Source organism: Pongo abelii, chromosome 11 (assembly GCF_028885655.2).
Source record: "Pongo abelii isolate AG06213 chromosome 11, NHGRI_mPonAbe1-v2.0_pri, whole genome shotgun sequence".
Classification (NCBI taxonomy): domain Eukaryota; kingdom Metazoa; phylum Chordata; class Mammalia; order Primates; family Hominidae; genus Pongo; species Pongo abelii.
This window is the reverse complement of record NC_071996.2, coordinates 42907474-42933962: the sequence shown is the minus strand read 5'-3', so window position 1 is coordinate 42933962 and position 26489 is coordinate 42907474. Positions and strand designations below refer to the sequence as shown.

Here is a 26489-nt window from a genome sequence, read left to right as displayed (position 1 = left end):
CTTTTTCATGGTTTTTTTTTTCTTTTGGAGACAGGGTCTGGCTCTGTTGCCCAGGCTGGAGTGCAGTGGTGCCATTACAACTCACTGCAGCCTCTACCTCCCAGGTTTAAGCTATCCTCCCACCTCAGCCTCCTGAGTAGCTGGAACTACAGGCACATGGCACCACACCCAGCTTTTTTTTGTATTTTTTGTAGAGGCTGTTGCCATGTTGCCCAGGCTGTTCTCAAACTCTTGGGCTCAAGTGATCCCCTCGCCTTGGCCTCCTAAAGTGCTGGGATTTCAAGTGTGAAGCACTGCGCCCATCCTAAAACATTTTTATCACACCAAAAAGAAACCCTTCCCCACTTAGCTGTCAGTCCTCAAACTCTCACTCCCTCAGCCCTAAGCAACCAGGTATCTACTTCCTTATAGATTTGCCTATTCTGGAAATTTCCTATAAATTAAATCATATAATATGTGGTCCTTTCCGATTAGCTTCTTTAACTTAGAATAATGTTTTCATGGTTCATTTATATTGTAGCATGCATTCATACTTCACTTACTTTTAATCATAAATGATATTCTATGATATGGGTATACCACACTTATTCATTCATCATTAGATGGACATTTGAGTTATTTCCGCTTTTTGACTACTATAAATAGTGCTGCTATGATCCTTTCTGTACAAATTTTAGTGTAGACATATATTTTCATTTTACTTGGGTAAACTCGGATTTGTTGGGCCATACAGACACTATGTTTAACCATCTGAGGCATTGTGAAACTGCTCTCTAAAGTGGCTGTGCCATTGTCCATTCCCTCCAGCACTGTAGCAGAATTCTATTTTTCCACATCCTTGCTAATACTTGTTATTATCTTTTTCATTATAGCCATCCTAACAGGTGTGAGGTGATATTTCATTGTGGATTTGGCTTGCATTTTCCTGGTGACTAACCACTTTATTCTTTTGTTCAACAAGTATTTGTTGAGTGCCTAATATGCATCAGGTGATATTCTTTGGAGCTTAGGCTTTGTCACTGAACTGCACAGAAAGAGATCCCTACTCCCAAGAAGATTATATTCCTGGGAAGACAGATAATAAGCCATAAACCTAGCAAGTACAAAGGAGAGCTGAATAAGGGCATTGAGTGTGGTATAATAAAGAGAGGCAAGTTGCAATAGGGAACTCAAGATAAGCCTCCTTCATAGAAAAAGTGATATTTAAGCAAAATCCTGAAGGGGTGAGCCAGATGGTTACATGAATATTTTGGGGAAGAGACTCACAGGCATAGAGAACAGCCAATACAAAGACCTTATATGTGTTTGATGCATTTGAGGCATAATCCTAATGCATTTGTGGCTAGCACAGAGAGAACGGAAGAGCATAGGGGAGCACAGTAGGTAATAGTTCCAGAAAGGTAACAGGGGATCAGGCCATATAGGGCACTAGAGAGCATTTCAATAACTTTTGAGGCTCTTGGAAAGGATTAGATGTGCAGACACTCAAATCTGGATATAGGAAAGATGCCACTTTTACACATTTTTTAACTTTTGTATTATTGTTAAATTTTTGTCTTGAATTTCTGTTTCATTAATAGCATTCTAATGAAGAAGATGAATTTTAAATTGAGACAAGTTTCTAAAGCATATATTTAATTTTAAAGATTATGGGTAAACAGACTTAATGATAATCCAAAATCTTTTGCAAGTCTAAAAATAAACAACATTTTCCAAATGTCTTATTCAAGAAATTGATGAGAGTTTGCTTATGAGGAAGAAAATTGTTGGGAGTTGAAGGTGGGAAGTAATGTATGCATAATTATTGTGATTTTTAAAAATGAATTAAAACTCACTTGGTATGTAAATCATACTGTAATAAATTTGATTGAAAACTAGATGCATATTTAAGAAGATGTGTATATGAAAATTCAGATAGTCATGTAGTCAGAACATGTACTAGTTTTTACTTTTTATTTTTAAAATATTTGCCTTTTAATTTGATATATTAAGAAATATCTTAGGATGACATCAACATATATTTATGAAAATTCAAATGCAGAACTTACTTTCCCACGATTACATATACGTTTCATAAATATTTCCATATTTATTAAAATGACTCAGGTGGCCTATGGACATGTGTGTAATTTAATTCTATAGTTAAGTAAACATTTTACATATAACCTCCAGTCACAAAGCTTTGTTACTTTCTCAAAGTGACACTGAAAAAAAATCGTTTTTTATTTTTTTTTAAATTTGTTTGTTTTGGCTGGCAATCATGAGAATGTTCAGAACAGTATGTTTCAAACAGATGTAGGGACGAAGGTAAGTTTTTCCTTGCCCATTGTTAAGTTCATAGCTGAGACCCTTATAACAAAAGACACATTAACAAGAGAACAGCATATAAGTTTATTTTATATAACTTTTAAGTGACATTGGAGCCTTCAGAAACAAACCCAAGAAATAGTGAAGTCTGTGAATTTTTGTGCTAAGTTTGATGACGAAGTGGATAGTTGTGGAGTAATATGATGGGAGGACCGTGTGGGTTATGATCTAATAGTAGTATACTAGACTGTGGGGGGAACTTAGTAAGGCCTGTTTATTCAGATTCTTCTCCATGTCACTGTGCGACATTCCCTTCCTCCACATATAGAGTACATTAGGGGGGCCCTTCCTCCAAGTATAGGGCAGATTAGGGTGTCCTTTCCTTCAAGGGCAGATTAGAGTCCTATGACCTACTTCAGAAAAAGGCTAGATAATTCATTTATGGCTTGTTTCAGGGGAGAAAGGAGAGAGAAGGTCAGAGTTGCGTTCCTGCTTCTGCTGTTTTCTCAAATGCCAAGATTCCATATTTTGGGGTAATGTGTCCTGAACCCCATTGGAGACAGCCTGCCTCCCCTCATATATACAACAAATAAACAAAATTATTTGATTTCCAGAATTACAAATCTTGTAGATAATCAGGGTAACTTCATCTACTTGTAACAGCTGCAGTTTTAATATTGTAGGTGAGAAGCTTCGGGCCAGCCAATGTCCATATCGTATGACTTGCTTAGATAAAACTCTGCTTTTTTATTTACCTCAAAGTTACTAAATAGGCATAATAACCTTTGTACCCTTAATAGAACTTTTCAGTTGACATGCCAGCAAAAAATAAATTGGAACACAAAGATTTCTCTAAAGTAGACATTAGTTTTACCTGTAAGCATAGATTTGATGATGTGATAAAATCAGAAGTTTATAAAGCATTAAATTTACAAATGAAAATCCATTCTAAAAGTTAATTTTTAAGTTGATTTTTTAGTTTGCAACAGTTTAAAAATAAAAATAAGACTCAAAGAATATTTAAGATTTTAAATCTTATTTAACAGGTCTAAACCAACTTATTTAACTCCTACAATATTCAGGCAAGAATATTAATAATTATAGCTAACAATTATTAAGAGCTTACTGTGTTGCCGTGCCAAGTGTTTTATGTATATTATTTAACATTTTCCAGAATCTTATGACAAACACAATTACTATTATATACTAATAAGAGGTACTGCTAGATATGAATCCAAACCTCTGACGCTAGCACCCATGCTAATAATCCTAGGCTGTATTTTTTTCAAATGTATGGAATGTCAAATTAAATTGGCCTTTCCCTGTTATTCATACATGCAAACACATTGAAAGACACATATTCATGCGTACGTATAACTACAGGATAGTTTTTGGCTTCTTGTAATCTAGCATCTAAAGTAATATTTTTTTTTCCTGAGCATCTGTGAATCTCAGTTTGAAAGATTAATACTGGCATTTCAGAATGGTGTGGACATATGAGGTTTTGATTTAATATATCCTCTTTTGACTAGCTCTTCACTTTTTCTACTAAAATATTAAAAAGCCAGGAGAGTTGTATTTAGGCAGCGAGATCCAGAGAGTAAAATCATTGAAATAATTATCAAAGGTATGGGTTTGATCCTGGGAAGATTATGTCTATAGTTCTTCAGTAAAATACAAATGTTGGTAATACCATTCCACAAAGAAAAGATTTTATTTTGTGTACATACGCAAATAAAGTACAAAGCCTAGCTAATAGTTCATATACATACATATATATATACACACACATACACACACTTTAAAAGAAGCAGCAGCAGCAGAAGAAATAAACTCATACAGCAGAAGAAAATGCTTTTTTTAATCACTCATTTATTTACTATTCTATCAGTAAATAATTATTGAAAGTTAAGTATGTTTTAAGCACTTGGGTTACAAAAATAAAAAGATACACTTCCTGGTTTCAAATATTTCAGTCTTTCCAGAGAGATTGAGAAAATAAAAGCTCTTATAATATCCTCTATTAGTGTTTTAATGAATGTATACAAAAACTGTTCTGGAAATGGAGAGGAAAAAGAAGCCATTTTACCTTGGGCAGTTGGAAGAGGATTCCCAAAGAAAAACACTGTTGAATTGACTCTCAAAATGAATGTGTCTGAAAGGAATTCAAAGTAGAAGGAACTCACTAAAAATATATATTCATCTTTTAAAGTAAAATACTCTTCATTGATACAAATCAGCTTAGGAGTCACAAACTGTTTAAATGTACTTAATTCAGAATTTTGGATAAGCTATAAATTTAATAATTGCAGTCATACATAATGGCAAGAAAATAAAAATATAAAACTTGCCCAGATTCCATTTAACAGTGGCTATAACACCTCCATAATCTCACAGTTTATATTTCTTCTCATGAGTCCTCTGGGTGACCTCAGGCAATATTTTACCTTTTCTCTTTCCTTAGAAAGGGAGCAGAGGTGAGCCATTCATTTTTTTACTGTCTTATTTTACATATTAGGAGACTGAGTCCTAAGAATCAGAAAGAGTTATCCAAAGAAAAATGGAAAATAATGAGTCTCAGAATACAGTTCTTTCCACTAATACTCTCTGGTGTATCTTCCATATCTTTTCTCTATCCTCCTTCTTCTGTTTCTTCCTCCAGGGGCTTCCCCATAGGGAAACTGGCTGTCTTTCCCATCTGCTTCTGGTTGAGTTAGATAAATAGATTAGAAAGGGTTTGCATAAAATCAAAGGAATTCATTCTTCAATATCCATCTCTGAAGGATCTGCCTCTTTAATGAAAGCTGGTGGCTCTTCTCAGTGTGGCTCTCTTCTCTAGGCTTCTGAAAACCTCTCCAGCTCATTGGCCTTTCAGACCTAAGGATGTACAGCTCCAGGGTCCTCTACCATCACTTATGGCATCCCTATACTCTCCAGAAATCCTTGTTAAGAGTCCCTTGATTCAGCCCCCCAAAGTATTGTAATTTGAGCACACCAGCTATTTCTTGCTTCAGGCTTAACTGATACAATCTTCCTAAAGACTTGAGGGTATACTGAGAAGCTCAGAGTAATAGAAATTAGGCAATCATGTTTTCTATTTGAAGGTAGTTATCTAGAGGGTTGATTTTACTATTAGAAGAGTTTCCTTAGAGATTATTAGAAGAAATAGAATATTCAATATTAAGGAACTTTATTGCATTTGTGTGTGTGTGTGTGTGTGTTTTCTTTCTGAAGAGCACAGTAGACACAATAGAGGAATATTTTAGATTAATGCTTTGAATGTTGTTCTTTACAAATTTAGGTAGACACTAGTGTCATTAGGCATCTTGTATTTGTTCTACAAACTCCCTCAGGTAAGTTAAATATAATAATCTATTTTATATTAAATATTTTACTTTAGTTTTTTAGTTTTAAGTTACTGATTTACCACATTACCAATTTACCACATTTCTTTGAAATCAGTAACATTCTATCATACCCAGCCTTGCCAGGGACCAAGTTGTCATTTCTCATAATGATTGTTTATAATCTTGTCAATGAGGCAATCAGTTGGGGAGTTTAGGAAGCCTCCCAGTTCCTGGTTTTTAAATTGTTTGGTTTAACATTTAGCATCTGGGTGTTGGAAATATGTTGTCTCGTTTATGAAACTTAATATTTTTACATTCAGGTTTATTTTTTATTGGTTTGAGTGCTTTCACCAACGAGGCACCCATGAAATTCCAAGATGCAAAGGGCATGTGACTAGTGACTATGAATTCCTGACACACAAATTTCAAGTCTGTATGACAATAGACATAGACATAGTCTATCTATGAGGACACACTTGAGAATAAGTAGCTGTGTCAAGAAATGTGTTTTGTGAAGAAACATGAATTACCATTTTGAAACATGAACCCATTTCTAGGCTCAAGCTAAAAGTGCCTTAAAATTATGCCATAATGGTGCTAATATTACCATACAGCATGGTAGAGTGCAATTTGTGATGACAAGGCTTCTACGCTATACATAAAGACTCTGACTAGGCATGTAAGGTGCAGCATTCATGAACTTTTAATAGAAGTGTTTTAACATGGAAATTGAAACACGTAATTTAATGGATTTCATTTTCTGTTCCATATGAAATTTAACGAAAAACGAGATGGCAGGAGTTAGCTCAGTTCTTAGTGAAACCTATTGTACCCTACAAAAGCAACATGCATAATTATGGACTAAATTTAATATTTTTTTCTCCTTTCTCTATGTCAGCAAAGTAAAAACTAAACTATTAGGCTTAGTGTTAAGGTTAATAAAAGGTTGTTATAATGGCTTTTGGTGACAACATTGAAAAACTTTCATTTTTCCTAAGAATATCCATAACAACTGTTTTTATTTATGTCAAGTATCAAAATTTTCATTCTTAGTGATTCAAAAATGTTTGTTGATGGTCTATTTCATTAGTCTATAATACGATACTGGGGAAATCAAAGAAATGACTATCTTCCCTAACTTGAAGGAACATCAATTTAATTATAAAAACAGCACATATATATCTGCTAATAAATCAAAAAAGTTTCTCTAGTCCCTGTCACCAAGTCAAAATTAATTCAAACATTGGATGCTTTGAGTGTGACATAGTATCAGATTGCTTAGTAAATCTGTGACCTTGAGCTAACTTCTTCAAGCTTCAGTTATTACCAGTAAAATGTGGTTTAAAATAGTATCTATCATAGGGATTATTACGTAGATTAAATTATGTATTACACATGAAATACATATACTTCCTGTGCATTAAAAGCACCCATGAAATGTTAGCTCTTACTGGTAATTAAAAAGGATGAAAAGATAAATGAAAACTCATGAATTCTGGTAAAATGTGATTTAGGGAGTCTTTCATTTGTAAATACTGCTGTATTTATTGGGTTCTTCACTTTTCTCTCTTACTCATAATATCAGAAGTATTATACTTTGGATGAATGCTGTGGATCTTGACTGGTCTCTCTGAAACTCTTTTCGTTCTTATCTAAGCTAGTCTGTACAGCAGAGGCAGAATCTTTAAAAGTACAAGCCAATAATGACATTAACCTGCTTTAAAAATGTTAATAGCTGACCGCTGCTTTCAGAATAAAACTCAGAATCACAAACCATAGCCTGTAGAAAGGAATGTGTTATATGTTAGCTCTTCCTGCCTTTCTCATCAGGCCTGTGTTCTTCTCAGGTGTCTGAGGGAGAGTCACACTCGCTTGGCCTTTGTTCAGTTTCCGGCATTTCATGCTCCCCGTGGTTGCTGGATTTTGTACCAAATATTTCCTCTGTCAAAGTCCTTTCCTCCCAGTCCTTCTCCTCTTTGCTTCTTTGTCCTTCCCTTTCCCAGGACAATCTTAGATGGCATACCAGAGCAGTTATTATTTTTACACTCTCATAGCAAGCAATCTGTCCTTCATACTGATTTTAAAAATATATATTTACTAAAATTTAAAGCAGTTGTAAATCTCAAAGTGTGGCTCTTATTAGAGGAAGGAATGTTTGTCTTAGCTCAGGCTGCTATAATAAAATGTCATAGACTGGGTGGCTTAAACAACAGAGATTTATTTCTCACAATTCTGGGCGCTGGGAAGTGTGAGTTCAAGGTGTCAGCACGATGAGGGTCTAGTGATGGCTGTGCCCCTTCCTGGCTTTCAGATAGCTGCTTTCTTGCTGTGTCTTCACAAGACAGAGAGAAAGGGCTTCCATCTCTCTTCCTCTACTTATAAGGACATTAATTACATCACTGGGGTCCCACCTACATGACTTTGTCTAAACCTAATTACCTCTAAAGGCCCCACCTCCCATTATCATCATACTGGGGCTTCAACACCTGAATTTGTGGGAAGGGGACACAAACACTCAGTTCATAATACTATTACAGATGACTTTTTATATTCATGAAATACTGACTAGGAAATGACATGCTATCTCTAAAGAAATCCAAAAGAGAAATACTATATTTAATCTGTGTACGTACTAGGTATTAGCAGTAGTTTCAGATTTCCAATAGGATAAATTTCTGCATTAGTTTTCCAAGGCTCCAGTGTGTGTTTGTTTGCATGTGTGTGGGTTTAGAGGACTGACAGTGATGTGAAAATCACTGTTTTACAGCAGTGTGTCCTGCACTTACATTGATAAAATTTTTCTAAGCACAAGAGAAGTTCAGAAAGAACTCTCTTGTCATTTTGTAAAATGGGATGTTCTAATACATTACAGATAAAGGTAGACATTTTCCTTTCCTCTCTAAAAAGGTTGAGGTTTGGGTATATTTGCTTTTTTTAGTTAAAATTTTATTTTACTCACAACTCAGGGTACTTTGTAGTGCTCCAGCGCCTGTCACTTTGAGTACTGAGCTCTTTCCCCTAGGAGGAAAAGACAAAGAAGTTGGACAAACCGTCTGCATAGCTGTGGGTAATGAAGTGAAGCGCTTAGAAAAGAAAACAGATGAAGAAAGCCCCCAATTCAATGCCAAAATACTCCTATGGGGTTGCAATTTTCAATCCAGGTTTTTAAAAGTCTTGAGTGCAGCCAGGCCATTTGAGCAGGTGCAGTGCAAAGGCCTCAAAACTCACAACAATGCACGTTCTTACTCATAAGCGGGAGTTGAACAATGAGAAAACCTGGACACAAGGAGGGGAACATCACATATCGGGGCCCGTCAGAGGGTGGGGGTTAGGGGAGGGAGAGTATTAGGAGAAATACCTAATCTAGGTGACGGGTTGATGGGTGCAGCAAACCACCATGGCACTTGTATACCTATGTAACAAAACTGTACGTTCTGCACATGTACCCCAGAACTTGAAGTATTGGGAAAAAAAAAAAAAAACTCACAACACTACAGCCGATGCTAGGCCCCACTGTATGCCTGCAGAGCTAATGCAAGGCAGCCACCATCTCTCCATGATCTCTGTGTAAATTTGGGAAACTAATGGGAACTAAAAGGGACATTGAAACTATGCCCTTTGGGAGTAAGTAGCAAAGGTATACCTAGTATGTTGACAGCTATTTCGTTTACTGGTCAGTACCAGATGCAAAGTAGGGAAAACAAAATATAAACAGTGACAGTAAAAATAGTATTGTACTTTGCTCCTGTCCTTCTATGTGCTGCTACTCAACTTTCTCTTACTGCTTTTCTTTTCTAGTCTCCACGACAGTGATACAATGAGAAAGTTGCAATCAGTTGGACAGATAGGCTGTAGTGGGCTTACACCATTTTGGCTGGCAGCAGAAGTCCCATCAACTTACTTTTAATTGAATACAAAAGCATACATTTGATACCAATTTGTAAGGTAAAAAAGGAAAGAAATATAAATTTCTAGTCCAAAATGGTGAATAATTATATATCTGTGTGGCAAGATTATTATTTTATTTATTTTTCCACTTTTCTCTATTTTAAAATTCTTAACTACCCAAAGTGGGTCCCTGAATCAGCATCATTGGCACCTGGAAGCTTGTGAGAAATGCAGAATCTCAGGGTCAATACCTGACCTAGTGAATCCAAGTCTGAATTTCAACACATCTCAAAGTGATTTATATGCATGTTAAAGTTTGATAAATATTGCTTCATAAAACAGAAATTACATATATATTCAGAAAAAATGGAAGTAATTGCTCGTATGAGAGGGTAATTAGCAGTTAATTTAGAATGAATGTGGCAGGGTTTTGGGAAATCAGAAAGATAATGTTGTTAATTACCTCAATAATTTACAGTTTTTTTTTTTGTTTGTTTGTTTGTTTGTTTTGGTTTTTTTGAGACAGAGTCTTGCTCTGTCACCCAGGCTGGAGTGCGATGGCATGATCTTGGCTCACTGCAACCTTTGCCTCCTGGGTTTAAGCGATTTTCCTGCCTTAGCCTCCTGAGTAGCTGGGATTACAGGCACGCACAACCATGCCCGGCTAATTTTTTGTGTTATTAGTAGAGACGGGGATTTCACTATGTTGGCCAGGCTGGTCACGAACTCCTGACCTCAGGTGATCTGCCTACCTTGGCCTCCTAAAATGCTTGGATTACAGGCATAAGCCACCACGCCTGACAATTTATATTTTGATATAGGATGAGGGAGAGAGATGTGGTATTCTTTTAATTATCGTATTCCTTAAATTATCTGTTTTCTCCAAAGTATGCCAATTTCAGTAGTTGCTAAATGTTTTAATGTTAGAGTATATTAATTCCTAAGGAGGCAATGTGTGGCAAAAGGAGGGGGTTGGGATTTGGAGACGAAATAAGAAGATGGTTAGCGATGTGAACACTGGGTGCAACTTTGCCACTTTGGCCAGGTTACCTAATTTCTCTGCTCTTAAGCATTCTCATACATGTAAAGATTATGTCTTCCTCACAGTTTATTAGTAAAACACTTAAATTAGTAACTGGCATGTAAGCTTGATACATTTGCTGTTATAATTTGGGGTTAAACCTTATATCAAGTTCCAGATCCTACATTAACGAGGTGTATCACTGTTGGCAAGTTGCAAAATCTCTCCAAGCCTGTTTCTTTTTATCTGAATACAATTTGCAATAATCCTTGCCTCACTAAATGATCTTAAGACTTAAATGAATAATATGTATAAGTACTTACTAAATACCTTGTATAATTCTCTGATTGGCTAGAATCATTATATGCATTAATTTTTGTTTATTTTGCTAAATATTTATTTCTTGATTACCATTCCTTTGCAGTAATCATTCCTGTAAAAGTTTCTTTTTTTTTTTTTTTTCCCTGATTACAGGGAAAAGTAACCCATTGAGTCCTGTTTGGAATATTAATACTGAGGCCAAATAATCAAATTGATATCTTTATTTAAAAAATTATATTAGGCTATTTAATTTGATTTTAAAATACAAAAAATTAGAACAACTCTGCAAGTAGAAATCACAAAAGTCTATAGTTCTAAAGTGGATACTGACTACCAAGCTCTCTTGGCTTGGAATTTAGTAAGGCAGAAGGCCCATTTCTTCATTCTAAGTATGCCACAGTGCCTCCACCCATATAATTTCTCCATAAAAGGAAGGAATTACTTCCTATATTACATAATAGGAAGGTACAGATTTGTTCCAAATGAAACCAGGGGCTGGTTTTCTGAAAAAAAAATTAATAAAATAGATAGACCACTGGCTAGATTAATAAAGAAAAAGTGAGAAAAGGTCCAAATAAACAATTAGAAATGAGAAAGGAGATATTACCACTGACCCCACAGAAATAGAAATAACCATCAGAGAATATTATGAGCACCTCTATGCACATAGACTAGAGAATCGAGAATAAATAGATTAATTCCTGGACACATATACCCTCCCAAGATTGAGCCAGGAAAAAATTGAATCCCTGAGCAGACCAATAATTAGCTCTGAAATGGAATAAGTAATAAATAGTCCACCAACCAAAAAAATCCCAGGACCAGATGATTCACAGCCGAAGTCTACCAAAGGTACAAAAATAAACTGATACCATTCCTGCTGAAATTAGTACAAAAAATTGAGGAGGAGGGAATCTTCAACAACTCATTCCATGAGGCCAGCATCATCCTGATACCAAAACCTGGTAGAGATACAACAAATAAAGAAAAGTTTGGGCCAATATCCTTGATGAACATTGATAGCAAAAGTTCTCAAGAAAATACTAGCAAACTGAATCCAGCAGCACATTAAAAAGCTTATCCTACGATCAAGTAGGCTTTATCCCTAGGATGCGAGCTTGGTTCAACATGTGCAAATCAATAAAGGTGATCCATCACATACACAGAACTAAAGACAAAAAAAAAACACATGATTATCTCAAAAGATGCAAAAAAGGCTTTTGATAAAATTCAACACCCCAAATCTCAATAAACCAGGTATTAAAGGAACATATCTCAAAATAATAAGAGCCATCTATGACAAATCCACAGCCAACATCATACTGAATAGGCAAAAGCTGGAAGCATTCCCTTCGAAAATCAGCACAAGGCAAGTGATATGGTTTGGCTGTGTCCCCACCCAAATCTCATTTTGAAATGTAGTTCCCATAATCCCCATATGTCATGGGAGGGACCCTGTGGGAGGTACTTGAATCATGAGGATGGTTACCTCCATGCTGTTCTCATGCTAGTGAGTGAGTTATCACGAGATCTGATGGTTTTATAAGGGGCTTTCCCCCTTCTTTGCTATGCACTTCTCCTTGCTGCTGCCATGTTAAGAAGAACATGTTTGCTTCCCCTTCTGCCATTATTGTAAGTTTCCTGAGGCCTCCCCAGCCATGCTGAACTGTGGGTCAATTAAACCTTTTTTCCTTTATAAATTACGCAGTCTCAGGTATGTCTTTATTAGCAGCGTAAGAATGTACTAATACAACAAGGATGCCCTCTCTCACCAACCCTTTTCAATATAGTATTGGAAGTCCTGGGCAGAGCAATCAGGCAAGAGAAAGAAATAAGGGGCATCCAAGTTAAAGAAGAAATCAAAATATCCTTGTTTGCAGACAATATGATTCTATATCTAGAAAACACGATAGTCTCAGCCCAAAAGCTTCTTAAGCTGATAAACAATTTCAGCAAAGTCCCAGGATACAAAAACCAATGTACACAAATCACTAGGATTCCTATACACTAACAACAACCAAACCAACAACCAAATCAGAGATGCAGTCCCATTCACAATTGCAACACACACACACACACACACACACACACACACACAATACCTAATAATACAGCTAACCAGTGAGGTGAAAGATCTCTGCAAGGAGTACTACAAAACACTGCTCAATGAAGTCGGAGGTGACACAAGTAAATGGAAAAACATTCCATGCTCATGGATACGAATAATCAATATTTTAAAAATGTCCATACTGCCTAAAGCAATTTATAGATTAAATACTATTCTGGTTAAACTGCCATTGAAATTCTTTCTAGAGCTAGAAAAAAAAGGTTTTAAAATTCATATGAAACCAAAAAAATGCCCAAATAGTCAAGGCGTGCTAATCACACAAACTGACTTCAAACTGTACTGCAGGGCTACAGTAACCAAACATCATGATACTCATACAAAAACTGACACATAGACCAATGCAACAGAGTAGAGATTCCAGAAATAAGGCTGCATACCTACAACTGTCTGGTCTTCAACAAAGCTGACAAAAACAAGCAAAGGGGAAAGGAATCTATTCAATAAATTGTGCTGGGATAAATAGCTAGCCATATGCAGAAGATTGAAACTGAACCCCTTTCTTAAACCATATACAAAAATTGACACAAAACGCATTAAGTAATTAAATGTAAAACTCAAAACTATAAAAACTCTGGAAGACAAGCTAGGCAATACCATTCTAGACATAGGAACAGGCAAAGATTTTATGACAAAGGCACCAAAAGCAATTGCAACCAAAGCAAAAATGGACAAATGTAATACAATTAAACTAAAGAGCTCTCCACAGCCAAAGAAACTATCGGCAGAGTAAACAGACCACCTACATAATGGAAGAAAATTTTTGTAAACTATGAGTCCGACAAAGGACTAATACCAAGCATTAATAAGAAACTTAAATTTACAAAAAAAAAAAAAAAAAAACCTCATAAAAATGTGGGCAAAGGACATAAACAGACACTTTTCAAAAGAAGACATACATGCAGCCAAAAAACATACGAAAAAAAGCTCATCACCGATCATTAGAGAAATGCAAATCAAAAGTGCGATGAGATACCATCTCACACCAGTCAGAATGGCTATTATTAAAAAAGTCAATAAATAACAGATGCTGGCAAGGTTGTAGAGAAAAAGAAAAATGTTTTCAACCATTGTGGAAAACAGTGTGATGATTTCTCAAAGGCCTAAATATAGAGATACCATTCGACCCAGCAATCCCATTACTGGGTATATACCCAAAGGAATATAAATCATTCTATTGTAAAGATACATGCACATGGATGTTAATTACAGCCCTGCTCACAGTAGTAAAGACATGGAATCGACCTAAATGCCCAACAATTGTAGACTGGATAAAGAAGATGTGCTGTATTTATACCATGGAATACCACGCAACCATGAAAAATAACAAGATCTTGTCCTTTGTAGAAACATGGATGGAGCTGGAGGATATTATCTTTGGCAAACTAATGCAGAAACAGAAAACCAATTACCACATGTTCTCACTTATAATTGGAAGCTAAATGGTGAGAACACGTGGACATATAGAGGAGAACAATAGACACTAGGACCCATTGGAAGGTAGAGGGTGAGAGGAGCGAGAGCATCAGGAAAAATAATGAAAATAATGAATGGGTACTAAACCCATGAGGGATGAAACAATCTGTACAGTGAACCCCTGTGATACAAATTTACCTATATAACAAACCTGCACATATACCCCTGAACTTAAAAGTTAATAAAGGGATATAAATGTTTTTATTACCACTGAATTGAGCACTTAAAGATTGTAAAGATGATAAATTACACATATATATTATACTTCTTCTCTATATGTCTCTTTATTTAGGATTTTGTTAATTTCTCTTAGCAATGTTTTATAGTTTTCAGATTCTTGTACGTATGTTTTCATATTTAAATATTTTATATTTGTAGAGGCTATTGTAAATAGTTATGTTTTATTTCAATTTCCAGTTGTTCATAGCTAGTATACAGAACTACAATTGAGTTTTTAATAACAGCCCTGTATCCTGCAATTTTACTAAATTGATTTATTAATTCTAGCAGCATTTGTTGTAGATTCTGTTAAATGTTTTATGTAGAGGATTTAGTCACCTGCAAATAAACATAGTTTGACTTCTCTTTTCCCATGTAGATTCTTTTTATTTTATTTATTTATTTTTGCCTTATTATACTAGTTAGAAACTCCAGGATAATGTTAAATAGAAGTAATGAGAGTGATCACCCCTGTTTTGTGCTTTGTTATATTTCTATTCATATTTTGAGTTTTTGTCAATAATAGAAGCCATATCTTATCAAATGGTTTTTCTGCATGTATTGGGACATGTATATGAGTTTTCTTCTTTAGTCAGCTATTATGGTGAATTATGCTGATTGATTTTTTAATATTGAATCAGGTTGTATTCCTGGGACAAACCTAATTTTATCATGATGTATTAACCATTTTATTGACATAAAAAAAAAATTTTTAATTTTACTGATTTTGCTCTATTGTTTTTCTGTTTTCTATTTTTTTTAAATTTCCCTTCTTTAGGTTCTTCCTTTTATTACTTTAAGTTACTTTTCTTCTAGTTTCTTAAAGTGGAAGCAGAAGTCATTGATTTGAGAATTTTCTTCCTTTTCATATTTCCTTGCATAGTAGTTTGCTGGTATACATTTTTATATTCTCCTAAAAAGTTATTGACAGTTAAGCTAGTTGGAAACAGTTTTCTCCTTTCAGGCTTGGCTTTTACGATTTGTTAGAGAAGACTAGAACAAAGTATATTTAGTCTAGGTTAATAGTTCCCCACTGCTAAGGCAGACCCTACCGAGTACTCAGAGTCTCATGAATTAGAATTTGAATTAAATATTTGAATCTGGTTGGTGTTAACAGGCATGATTTCTGGACCCGTGTGAACTTGGGGACTCTCCTCTCTAATTCTTTCCTGTGGTTCTTTCAGCAGCCTGGAGGAGTTGGCTCGTACACATGTGCATGCACTTATCAGTACTTGACTGAATGCTCCAGGATGACTCTTTTCAGATACCCACAGTTCCCTCTGCTGAACTGTCTACTCTTGACCCTCTGCCCAGTGAGATATAGCCACCCATAACTTTCACTTCCCATAACTTTTATTCATGGAGTTCTCTGGGCTCTGTTTCTGTCCTGTGTGTGCTGCTACCTATAATCTCTCTCTGGTAAACGGTGGATGCCATAGGATGCACCCAGTATTTCCTATTACCCAGGAATCACTGCCTTTCATTTCCTGATGTGCAATGTGTTGAAAAGTGGTGTTTCCTATATTTTACTGTTGTGTAGTTGTTTTAGATGAAAAGATCAATCTAGTCTCTTTTACTCCATCTTGATCTGAGTGAAAGTATGGTCTTTACTTCTAAACTTTTATTCTCAGACATGTGCAACTAGTTTAGTCACTCATGCAGTGAACTTCCTGAAGAAAGAACCTAGATCTTATGGTTCTTTATATGCCATATGTAGTTCTGGGAACTTGATGTGTATCTAACATATATCTGGTGATTTCTTACTACAGGTTAATAAATGTTGATAATCTTCATCTAATATTTTGGCTTGTTGATTTTGGTTTATAATACCAAACAATACAGTTGTTATACACATTGAATAATTAAATAAAAGTATACTTGAAATATTATGTAAACACATTGCAAGCACTAACAATGATTACAACATTTTAAATAAAATATAAAGCATATTATCATAATTCATTTAGTAAAATTTTATTTTTATCAGATGATTTCTGTTAATTAAATCCAACTAATCCTAATCTTTTATTTTTGAAGCAAAAACAGGTGTGGATGTATTAATGTCTATATATTCATCATAAAAATACAGTATTTTAATTTATTTCAGGTGATAGTTAAATCTGGGCCAGGGACTTTCCTCAGTTTGGCTGTTTATGACAATTATATATTCTGGTCGGACTGGGGAAGAAGAGCTATACTGCGGTCCAACAAGTACACAGGAGGAGATACAAAAATTCTTCGTTCCGATATTCCACATCAGCCAATGGGAATCATAGCTGTTGCCAGTGACACCAATAGCTGTAAGTTATAATAGAAAGCAAATGTATTTTCTCATTATATAATCTCTGATCTCTAAAAATGTATATATGTTTTCTAGTAATAGTTGGATTTGCTTTTTCTTTTAAAAAATATTATTTTTTGTTACTATGACTGTGGATTTTGTTTTTTTATGGTTCTCATGAATAGTGTTCAAGATTTGGCTGTTCAAAATATTGAAATTATCTGAAACATTCAAGGCAACTTCAATATTACATAATTTATCATCACAGGAGCAGTTCATTTTTAATTATTTCTTCTAAAAGTCTTATTTCATTCTCACTCTTCATATCTTTGAATTTTCAAATCAAGTTGTTTCCATGAAAATTACACTTGATAGATAAACTTTGCATCTGGGCTTAGCAGTTCTTTAGTCAATGCAGTGCTTACAAAATTGCAGTTTGAAATATTAATGTGGTTTCTAGCAGAACTAGTTCACTTGATGCCATGGTATCAAATGTGTTAGAAAGATTCGATTAGTGTTACATACTTTTGTAATGTACTTAGCCTTAGGAATGCTTGGATTTTCAAAAGTCCTGAATATTCCTTTTTAATGACATATTATTGAGAGTTTGAGGCAGTCTAATAGTTTACTATTCATATATATCTAACATAGAACAGGAATTCGATATAAAATGTTACCAATACAGCCTCTTTATTGTAGGTGAACTTTCTCCATGTGCATTATTGAATGGAGGCTGCCATGACTTGTGCCTTTTAACTCCCAATGGGAGAGTGAATTGTTCCTGCAGAGGGGACCGAATATTGCTAGAGGACAACAGATGTGTGAGTAAGTAAAGAGAATTGAAATGTAATATGACAAATCTGTTCCAAATTCCACACACATCACTGAAATTGTGTTAGTGTATTCATGAAGTTATACTCTCTTCTAATATTAGAAGTTTAGTCATGTTATCTCTCTGCTCTAAAGAAAACTGAGTTCACTGTTCTGCTTAGTTTATAGCACCATGTGCTAGTTAATGATAACCAAAATGGTAACAAATGTTTTTACCCTCCTGGTTGTGCACTAGAAAGTGCTGGGGCTAGCTAGAGAAGTGTCTGCCCACAATGATCATCTGAAAACTTCCAGTTGTGACTTTGTGAATTCAATCAATAGCAAAAGTAATTGAAGCTGAAATAAACTGGTATACAGGCAGTATATCAGTAGCCTTGCAGTAAAACCGCTCACAGTCCATCATAGTATGTAAATGAGAGAGACTGGCTCATGAAGCTTATTTGTAATCATTTCCAAACTGTTAATTAAGAATGTAACATTGCAGCCTTGCAAGGTGTTTATACCTCCCAAAGGCATTACAATCTTTAATTAGTAACATTACAATATACACTTATTAACAGCTAAGTTTCCAAAACTGTTTCCAAAATAAATCAGGGTTCAAGTGTTTCAATATTGCCATGAAAAATTTGCAAGCAAAATTTAAAAAAGGTCCTTTTAACATTAAGGCAATTTATGTATAAGGTGGGAGAGAAATATCTTGTTGGAAATAGGTGAAATCACTCTTAGAATGTGTCAAATTTGATCCTTTTTTTTTGTCTGTCCTCACCTATTAATATATCCTCATCTCATATCTTTTCATTCAGAAAATTAACAGAGTTGGATATGTCTACATAATAAAAAGTATTTTTCATCTTCATCTTCAGTTGTTTTTTACTCTCTTTCCACTGGAAGGATTTTCTCTTACCTGCTCTTCAATGCAAGTGCTTGGGCATAAATTTCTTTAGCTTGAAAACTATTATACCATATACAAAATAACATAGACATATTTTCTCACTGTGAAAGTTGATACTACAACCCAAAAAGGCACCTCTTAGCAAAAAAAGTAAAAGTTGTTTTATTTAAGACTGTGCCAAAGCAAATGAGAAAATGATGCAATTGGTCAAAATTTTAAATGCAGATGGGCAGTTTCCATATTTCGGGCCACAGATTCCCATATTTCTTTGTCACTTAACACTTCTCTGAATTTCTCAGGCAATTGCTTAAGCTCTTTCAGTTTGCCTTTGTGGTTTCAGCTGTAACAGTCTGGATCTGATGCCATCTGTAAGCCTGGAGTGTTAGCCATGCATTAGAATCACTCATGTTTCTTTCACAGGTCACTGCAGGCTAGTAGTGAAGCAATGCCTTTAGTCAAGACGGCAAAGCTTATTTCTGTTCAGTGGAGGCCTGTCCTTGCTGCGGAATGCATTCAATACAACTGTCCCTACTAAGCTTCTCTCTATTGATGAGAGGAAATGAATCAGGAAGAAAACTGTTATTTTAAACAAGCACGATTGTATTCACTTGGAGCTGTAGAGTGATATTGGATTCCCCAGAGCTCACAATATGTTATAGAGGCAGACAACATCCATTGTGCATTCATATTGAAATCCTGCAGCCCAGCAGAGAGACTAGAAAGTAACTCTTGGCTTCTCCTTGTCAAATTCATCTTTAGGAACATGAGAATGTTTCTGGCATATCTGTGTCCTCATCTAAGTGATTTTACCCAGAGTGGTTCATGAATGTTAATGGGAGCACTAAAGGGGTGAAAGGCCATGTGCTAACACCTACCTGAGGGCAAAGGAGGGAAAACCATTTGTTGTCATAACTGTTGACAAGAAGATTAGGCAGTCCCCTTGCATACAACATTGCTAATCTTATTGTAATCCATAAAATAAATAGATATAGTAAATATAATTAGATGAAGTAATTGCTGTGTGGGAGAATAAGGGCAGCTGAACCACGATGTTTCCAGAAAGAAGCAGAAAACACTCAATACTATTTCATCAAATGAACATACCTGAGGAAGAATTGTATTTATACAATATTTGTTTTTGCATAATGTAAAAAACATATTTATCTTTGAATAGTTTTTGTCTTTTCCCCAAAGGCACTAAGATTATAAAAGATTAAAAATGGCCTTTTCCATCATAACAATTGTTTTTTCATTGGAAAAGACACAGTAAATAATATATACTTAAAATAGGAAAAATAAGTCAGGAATCTCAATAGACTTTCAAGAAGTGGGTGAATTTTGTTCTATGCTAAGACGATTGCACTTAGCAATATTAGCACCCTTTTATTTTTTAATTTAATAATATTTTTCAGTTTTAAATTATTTACTACCTTGTCTTAAATGACATTCTGCCTTAGCTAATGACTGATCAATGAAGTTTAGACTGCACCAAGAGAAAAAAAATATATCTTTGGAACATGTTGTTATCATCAAAAGAGTTAAATTAGAAGTCAAATAAATAAAGTGAATTGACACAGAAACAGAAAACCAAATACCACGTGTTCTAATTTATAACTGGGAGCTAAACATTCGATACTCATGGACATAAAGATGGCAACAATGGACATTTGGGTCTGTTAGAGTGGGGAGAGAAAGACGATGGACAAAGGTTAAAAAAATTAACTATTGGTACTATGCTCAGTACCTGGGTGACAGGATCAATCGTATCTTAAACCTCAGTATCATGTAGTAAACCCATGTAACAAACCTGCACATGTACCCTCTGAATCTAAAATAAAAGTTGGCATAATAAAAAAAAGAAGCCTTAGATAGACCCTCTACTAAATTAATTAAATTCTAGGAATAATAAATAAATAAAACCTTGGAAACTTCATATAGTATTAGTGGCTGTTTAATTGAACATTCCTGAAATAAAGCTCAAAAATTAATACTAAATTATAGAATTAAGCTATATTCTTTCATTAGCAAAGAGGAATGAATTCTACTTACCTCCAACATAATTAATACAACTGGATTTAAATGTACAATTATTCAGCAAGAAATGGGGTGAGTACATACATGCAAGCAGGCAGTATACCCCAAAAATTGGATCCCAAAGTTTGCTAGTAAATCTATTACTGAAGAATAAAAATAAGTCCATTGTCCTCAATAGAGACCCTTCAAAATAGGGATCACATATTGCCATTATAAGGATGAAACTTACCTGTAGAAAATAACTTTTTGTACTTTCAGAGTCTTGGCTTACAAAGTAGGACAAATTACCTAAAAACTCAAACTCTTAATTTCTAATAAAAATTCTGAGATTTAGAAATGAGACTTTATGTAGAAAGCTGAAACTGGATGCTTTCCTTATACCTTATACAAAAATTAATTCAAGATGGATTAAAGACTTAAACGTTAGACCTAAAACCATAAAAACCCTAGAAGAAAACCTAGGCTTTACCATTCAGGACATAGGCATGGGCAAGGACATCATGTCTAAAACACCAAAAGCAATGGCAACAAAAGCCAAAATTGACAAATGGGATCTAATTAAACTAAAGAGCTTCTGCACAGCAAAAGAAACTACTATCAGAGTGAATACGCAACCTACAAAATGGGAGAAAATTTTTGCAACCTACTCATCTGACAAAGGGCTAATATCCAGAATCTACAATGAACCCCAACAAATTTACAAGAAAAAAACAAACAACCCCATCAAAAAGTGGGCGAAGGACATGAACAGACACTTCTCAAAAGAAGACATTTATGCAGCCAAAAACACATGAAAGAATGCTCACCATCACTGGCCATCAGAGAAATGCAAATCAAAACCACAACGAGATACCATCTCACACCAGTTAGAATGGCAATCATTCAAAAGTCAGGAAACAACAGGTGCTGGAGAGGATGTGGAGAAATAGGAACACTTTTACACTGTTGGTGGGACTGTAAACTAGTTCAACCATTGTGGAAGTCAGTGTGGTGATTCCTCAGGGATCTAGAACTAGAAATACCATTTGACCCAGCCATCCCATTACTGGGTATATACCCAAAGGACTATAAATCATGGAGCTATAAAGGCACATGCACACGTATGTTTATAGCAGCACTATTCACAATAGCAAAGACTTGGAACCAACACAAATGTCCAACAATGATAGACTGGATTAAGAAAATGTGGCACATATACACCATGGAATACTGTGCAGCCATAAAAAATGATGAGTTCATGTCCTTTGTAGGGACATGGATGAAATTGGAAATCATCATTCTCAGTAAACTATCCCCAGAACAAAACACCAAACACCGCATATTCTCACTCATAGGTGGGAATTGAACAATGAGAACACATGGACACAGGAAGGGGAACATCACACTTCGGGGACTGTTGTGGGGTGGGGGGAGGGGTGAGGGATAGCATTAGGAGATATACCTAATGCTAAATGATGAGTTAATGGGTGCAGCACACCAGCATGGCACATGTATATATATGTAACTACCCTGCACATTGTGCACATGTACCCTAAAACTTAAAGTATAATAATAATAAAATTAAAAAAAAAAGAAATGAGACTTTCTGACAGCGGTCATCTGGAGTCCATAGCATCAGGTACACATGCTTTCCACTTGACCATTGTCCTCCTGCACCTCATCCCACCGGTTCCTGTACATTTCATGGAGTAGGTGCTCGCCATGTATGGCAGCAAGAAAGCGTCTGCTCCCGGGAACCTCCCACACAGGGATCGGACAAGTGGCTTATTTTAACAACTCTAATATTTCAGAACAATATAACTTGCTACTGAGGTTTCATCAGAAGATAGTTAGGGAGTAAGACCAGAAGGTGGGGAAAAGTACGGACTATTCATTTGACTGAAATGATTCACATCAAACATTCAAAAATGGGTACTCTATGCACTGAAAAATATTAGTATATTGAAAAATATATAATAGATTCCAGTAAGAAAACACAAAAACACTTTCAGTATGTACAGAGCTCATTTAACTGGCTGTTTTTAAAAACAATAATAATTATTATTATATTATCATTATATATTATAATATATTATAATATATAATAATAATTATTATTATTTTGATACAGAGTCTCACTCTGTTGCCCAGGCTGGAGTGCAGTGGTGAGATCTCCACTCACTGCAACCTCTGCCTCCCAGGTTCAAACGATTCTCCTGCCTCAACCTCCCAAGTAGCTGGGACTACAGGCCTGTGCCACCATGCCTGGCTAATTTTTTGTATTTTTAGTAGACGGGGTTTCACCATGTTATCCAGGATGGTCTCAATCTCCTGACCTCATGATCTACCAACCTCAGCCTCCAAAAGTGCTGAGATTACAGGCGTGAGCCACTGCGCCTGGCCAAAAAATTATTTTTAAGGTCTTAATTTCATAAAGAAATGTCATAAACCATTGCTCTTTAATTGTACATTTTGATGAATTTTAGTTTATCTTTATAATTAAAATTAAGAGAAATAATTGTAGTGGTGTCAAAAAATATTTACCATTGCATAAAAGCATTGACTTTTTTTTTTTTCTTGCAGCTAAAAATTCCTCCTGCAACATTTATTCAGAGTTTGAGTGTGGAAATGGTGAGTGCATTGACTACCAGCTCACCTGTGATGGCATTCCTCACTGTAAAGATAAATCAGATGAAAAACTGCTCTACTGTGGTAAGTGTCTAATATGGGTTTGCTCATTTCAGATAAAGTTTTCTGATTCTTTTACAGTTTTTGGTTTGCTTGTCTCTGTTTGGTTTATGTGGATAGTTTATTTAATGTCTCTCATTAACCTGTATCTAAGGAAATTGACGTGGCTTTGCTTGTGTTAAAATGAGGTACTTTATCTCCCGTTTGATAGCCATAATATTCACTAAATAATTTCCTCATGGTTTTCTATCCACAAAATAGACTCTTTTTTTTTTTTTTTTTTTTTTTTAAGAGACAGGGTCTCATTGTGTTGCCCAGACTGGTCTCAAACTCCTGAGCTCAAACAATCCTCCCGCTTCAGCCTCACAGAATGCTAGGATAACAGGTCTGAGCACCACACCCAGCCAGAATGTGAATACTTTTAAGAGTAGTAGCTAATCTTTTGAACTCCCTACTTATTCATCTTTAGCTATAGGTTTTAGGCTTACTTTCTTTAAAATGTAACTCAGAAACATCAGTGATTTTTGGATATGGACAGGCTTACTCTGAAGCAGAGTTTCACCAACAGATAATAGCACATTGTTGGGTTGTTATCAAAGTCTTGTCGATTCTATTTCTGTCTCCAGGATTAGCATGGGGGCTAGTGTCCTTTGGTACAAAGGCTCATTGCCTTAGGCATGGTCCACATCAAACATAGAATTCCATCAGCTATGCTTCTCTTGGCAACACCAAGTGATAGTCAACATCCACCCTCCCTCAGGAGTAGAGATTAGCTTTTATACTCTAGTAAGCAACTGAGATTTCCCTTCTTTGCAACAATATTTTTTCCTGGAAATTTGTCTTGGCATAATCATTGATAATCATTGTATATTTGATCCAGATTTTTAAAAAATTGTCCTGATTTATTTTTAATCCTAGAAATCCAATAGCATTGGGATCATGTACTATGCAAAATTTAGGAATCTATACCTGAAGCTGCTGCATTTTATATCTGCTTTTCTCCTCTATTCCATTATCTGGGTAATAATTACACCTAAATAATTAAAGAAAAGCTAGAATAAGAGAAAGACAGAATCTGTGAGATCCACAGACAGTCTTCTCACTCTTTTACATTACAAGACAACACACCATCATTCAAAATGAGAGTCTAATGTAATTTGTCCATAATTGATGTGTAACCAATGTCTTAAAGAATTTGTCTCAAATAACATATTGGCTTTAATGAATGGCTGTATTCTATAAGATATAAAAATATTAAAGCATATAAATTGTATTGCAATAAACTCACAGGCTTGCATTTACTATAAATTGACTTGAGATTCTATTTCATATTATTTTTATCTTTGTAGAAGTCAGATGATATTTGTGTAGAGCAGGAGTTGGCAAGCATATTCTGTAAAGGTTCAGCTGGTAAATATGTTAGGTTTTGTGGGTCATATATGCTTTCTGTCACATATACTCTGTTGTTTATTATTTACCATCCTTTAAAAATGTAAAAACTGTTCTTAGTCCAAGAGCCATACGAAAACAGTCTCACAGGCTGGATCTGTCCTATGGGCAATAGTTTGCCAATGCCAGGTGTAGAGTATGGGCTTTGGACTCACACCTGAGGTTAAATCTTTGTTCCCAAACCTGCTAGTGTAATTAGCCTAGTTTGCAAACCCTAGTGTGACTAGGGCAAGTAACATAACTCACTTCTCTGTGTTTTAGTTTTCTGCTATGAAACAACTAGCTCTTATGGTAGTCGAGAGCATTAAACCAGCAAGTGTTTATCTACATATACTCAATACAGAGGCTGGGGCAAAGCTGGCATTTAATACGTGGCAGCTATTGTTATTGTAAGTGGTAGCTTCTGCCCCAAATCAGAGACTGTCAAGAAACTTTCATAATGGTAAATAGAACTCAGAAGGTAATTCTTTCTCAGGGAATTCTGTGGATATTTTAAGATAATTTTAAGAGAAATTTATTGATATTTAGATGACTCCATGAGACACTGATTCAGGAATACATGCTTTGTTGCTTTATTTCCTTATAAAATCCTTGCAGATAGATGCAAAGGATATCGGAAATGGATGTTGGTGTGTTTTTGTTACGTTTGAGGTACATATTTATTGCATCAGAATTGAATATGTGATATATGTTTATTTCTGTGCTATTTGACAGAAGTTCCAGAAACAATAACGTGGGTATAACTTGAAAAGATCTCCAGGCATGAATCACTAAAGTTAAAACACTAAGTCAAAAAGGGCCCTTGCTGGAAGAACTACTCTTTGACAACGCATAAACATTCTAATCCAGAGCTTTTATATGGCACAGCACTTGTTTTATAGATCCATAACCCAGTCATTATGAATGAAATATTATCTGTGATTTTCATTTTGTACAAATATTTCTATATGATCTCTGGTTGTGCGTTTCTACTTTTATTTATAAGAAAACAGAAGCTGTCGAAGAGGCTTCAAGCCATGCTATAATCGCCGCTGCATTCCTCATGGCAAGTTATGTGATGGAGAAAATGACTGCGGAGACAACTCTGATGAATTAGATTGTAAAGGTAAATACTTGTTCCATCAATCTCAGAATATTGGTGTGCTAAGTGTTTCCTGAACTTTTCCAGCATTCGTTTCTGAGAGCTCTATGGCATATAACAACACCTAGTAACATCTGTGGATCACAATTTGGTAAATGCTGTTGGAATGGAGTTGCTAAAGTTACTTGAAAATTCTGACTATGTTCTCTATTTCTGTTTTCTACTCCTTTCCTCACTTTAAAACTCTTATAATTTCTCACCTCTTCAGTTCCACCTTCCTGGATTCGGACATTTCTACCAGAATGTGTAATATTGAATTTTCTGCTCCAAAAATGTTCCCTTTTATTCCTTAGTTCTCTGTTTTACTCATGATCACATTTTCCTAACCACTGGACAGGAAACTTTGGTGTTCTCATTAATTTCTCCTTCTCACATATCCAATCATCAACAAATCTTCCAGTTCTTTGAAATATCTTCCATTTCAATCCACTTTAAGCCTGGGCTAACAGAGTATGCCTTTACCTGGTTTCTCTGCCTATACTTTTTCCAG

At 35.3% G+C, this 26489-nt stretch overlaps 1 protein-coding gene across 1 annotated transcript in view; it reads left to right on the top strand.

The window, feature by feature from the left end:
- LRP1B (LDL receptor related protein 1B) overlaps positions 1-26489 on the top strand; it is a 1899171-nt gene that overhangs the window by 1568315 nt on the left and 304367 nt on the right. Inside the window, exons 44-47 of the mRNA XM_024243817.3 lie at positions 16812-17004; positions 17685-17810; positions 23305-23433; positions 25844-25963. Coding sequence (XP_024099585.3) covers positions 16812-17004; positions 17685-17810; positions 23305-23433; positions 25844-25963 — 568 coding nt within the window. The remainder of the gene's footprint in view (positions 1-16811; positions 17005-17684; positions 17811-23304; positions 23434-25843; positions 25964-26489) is intronic.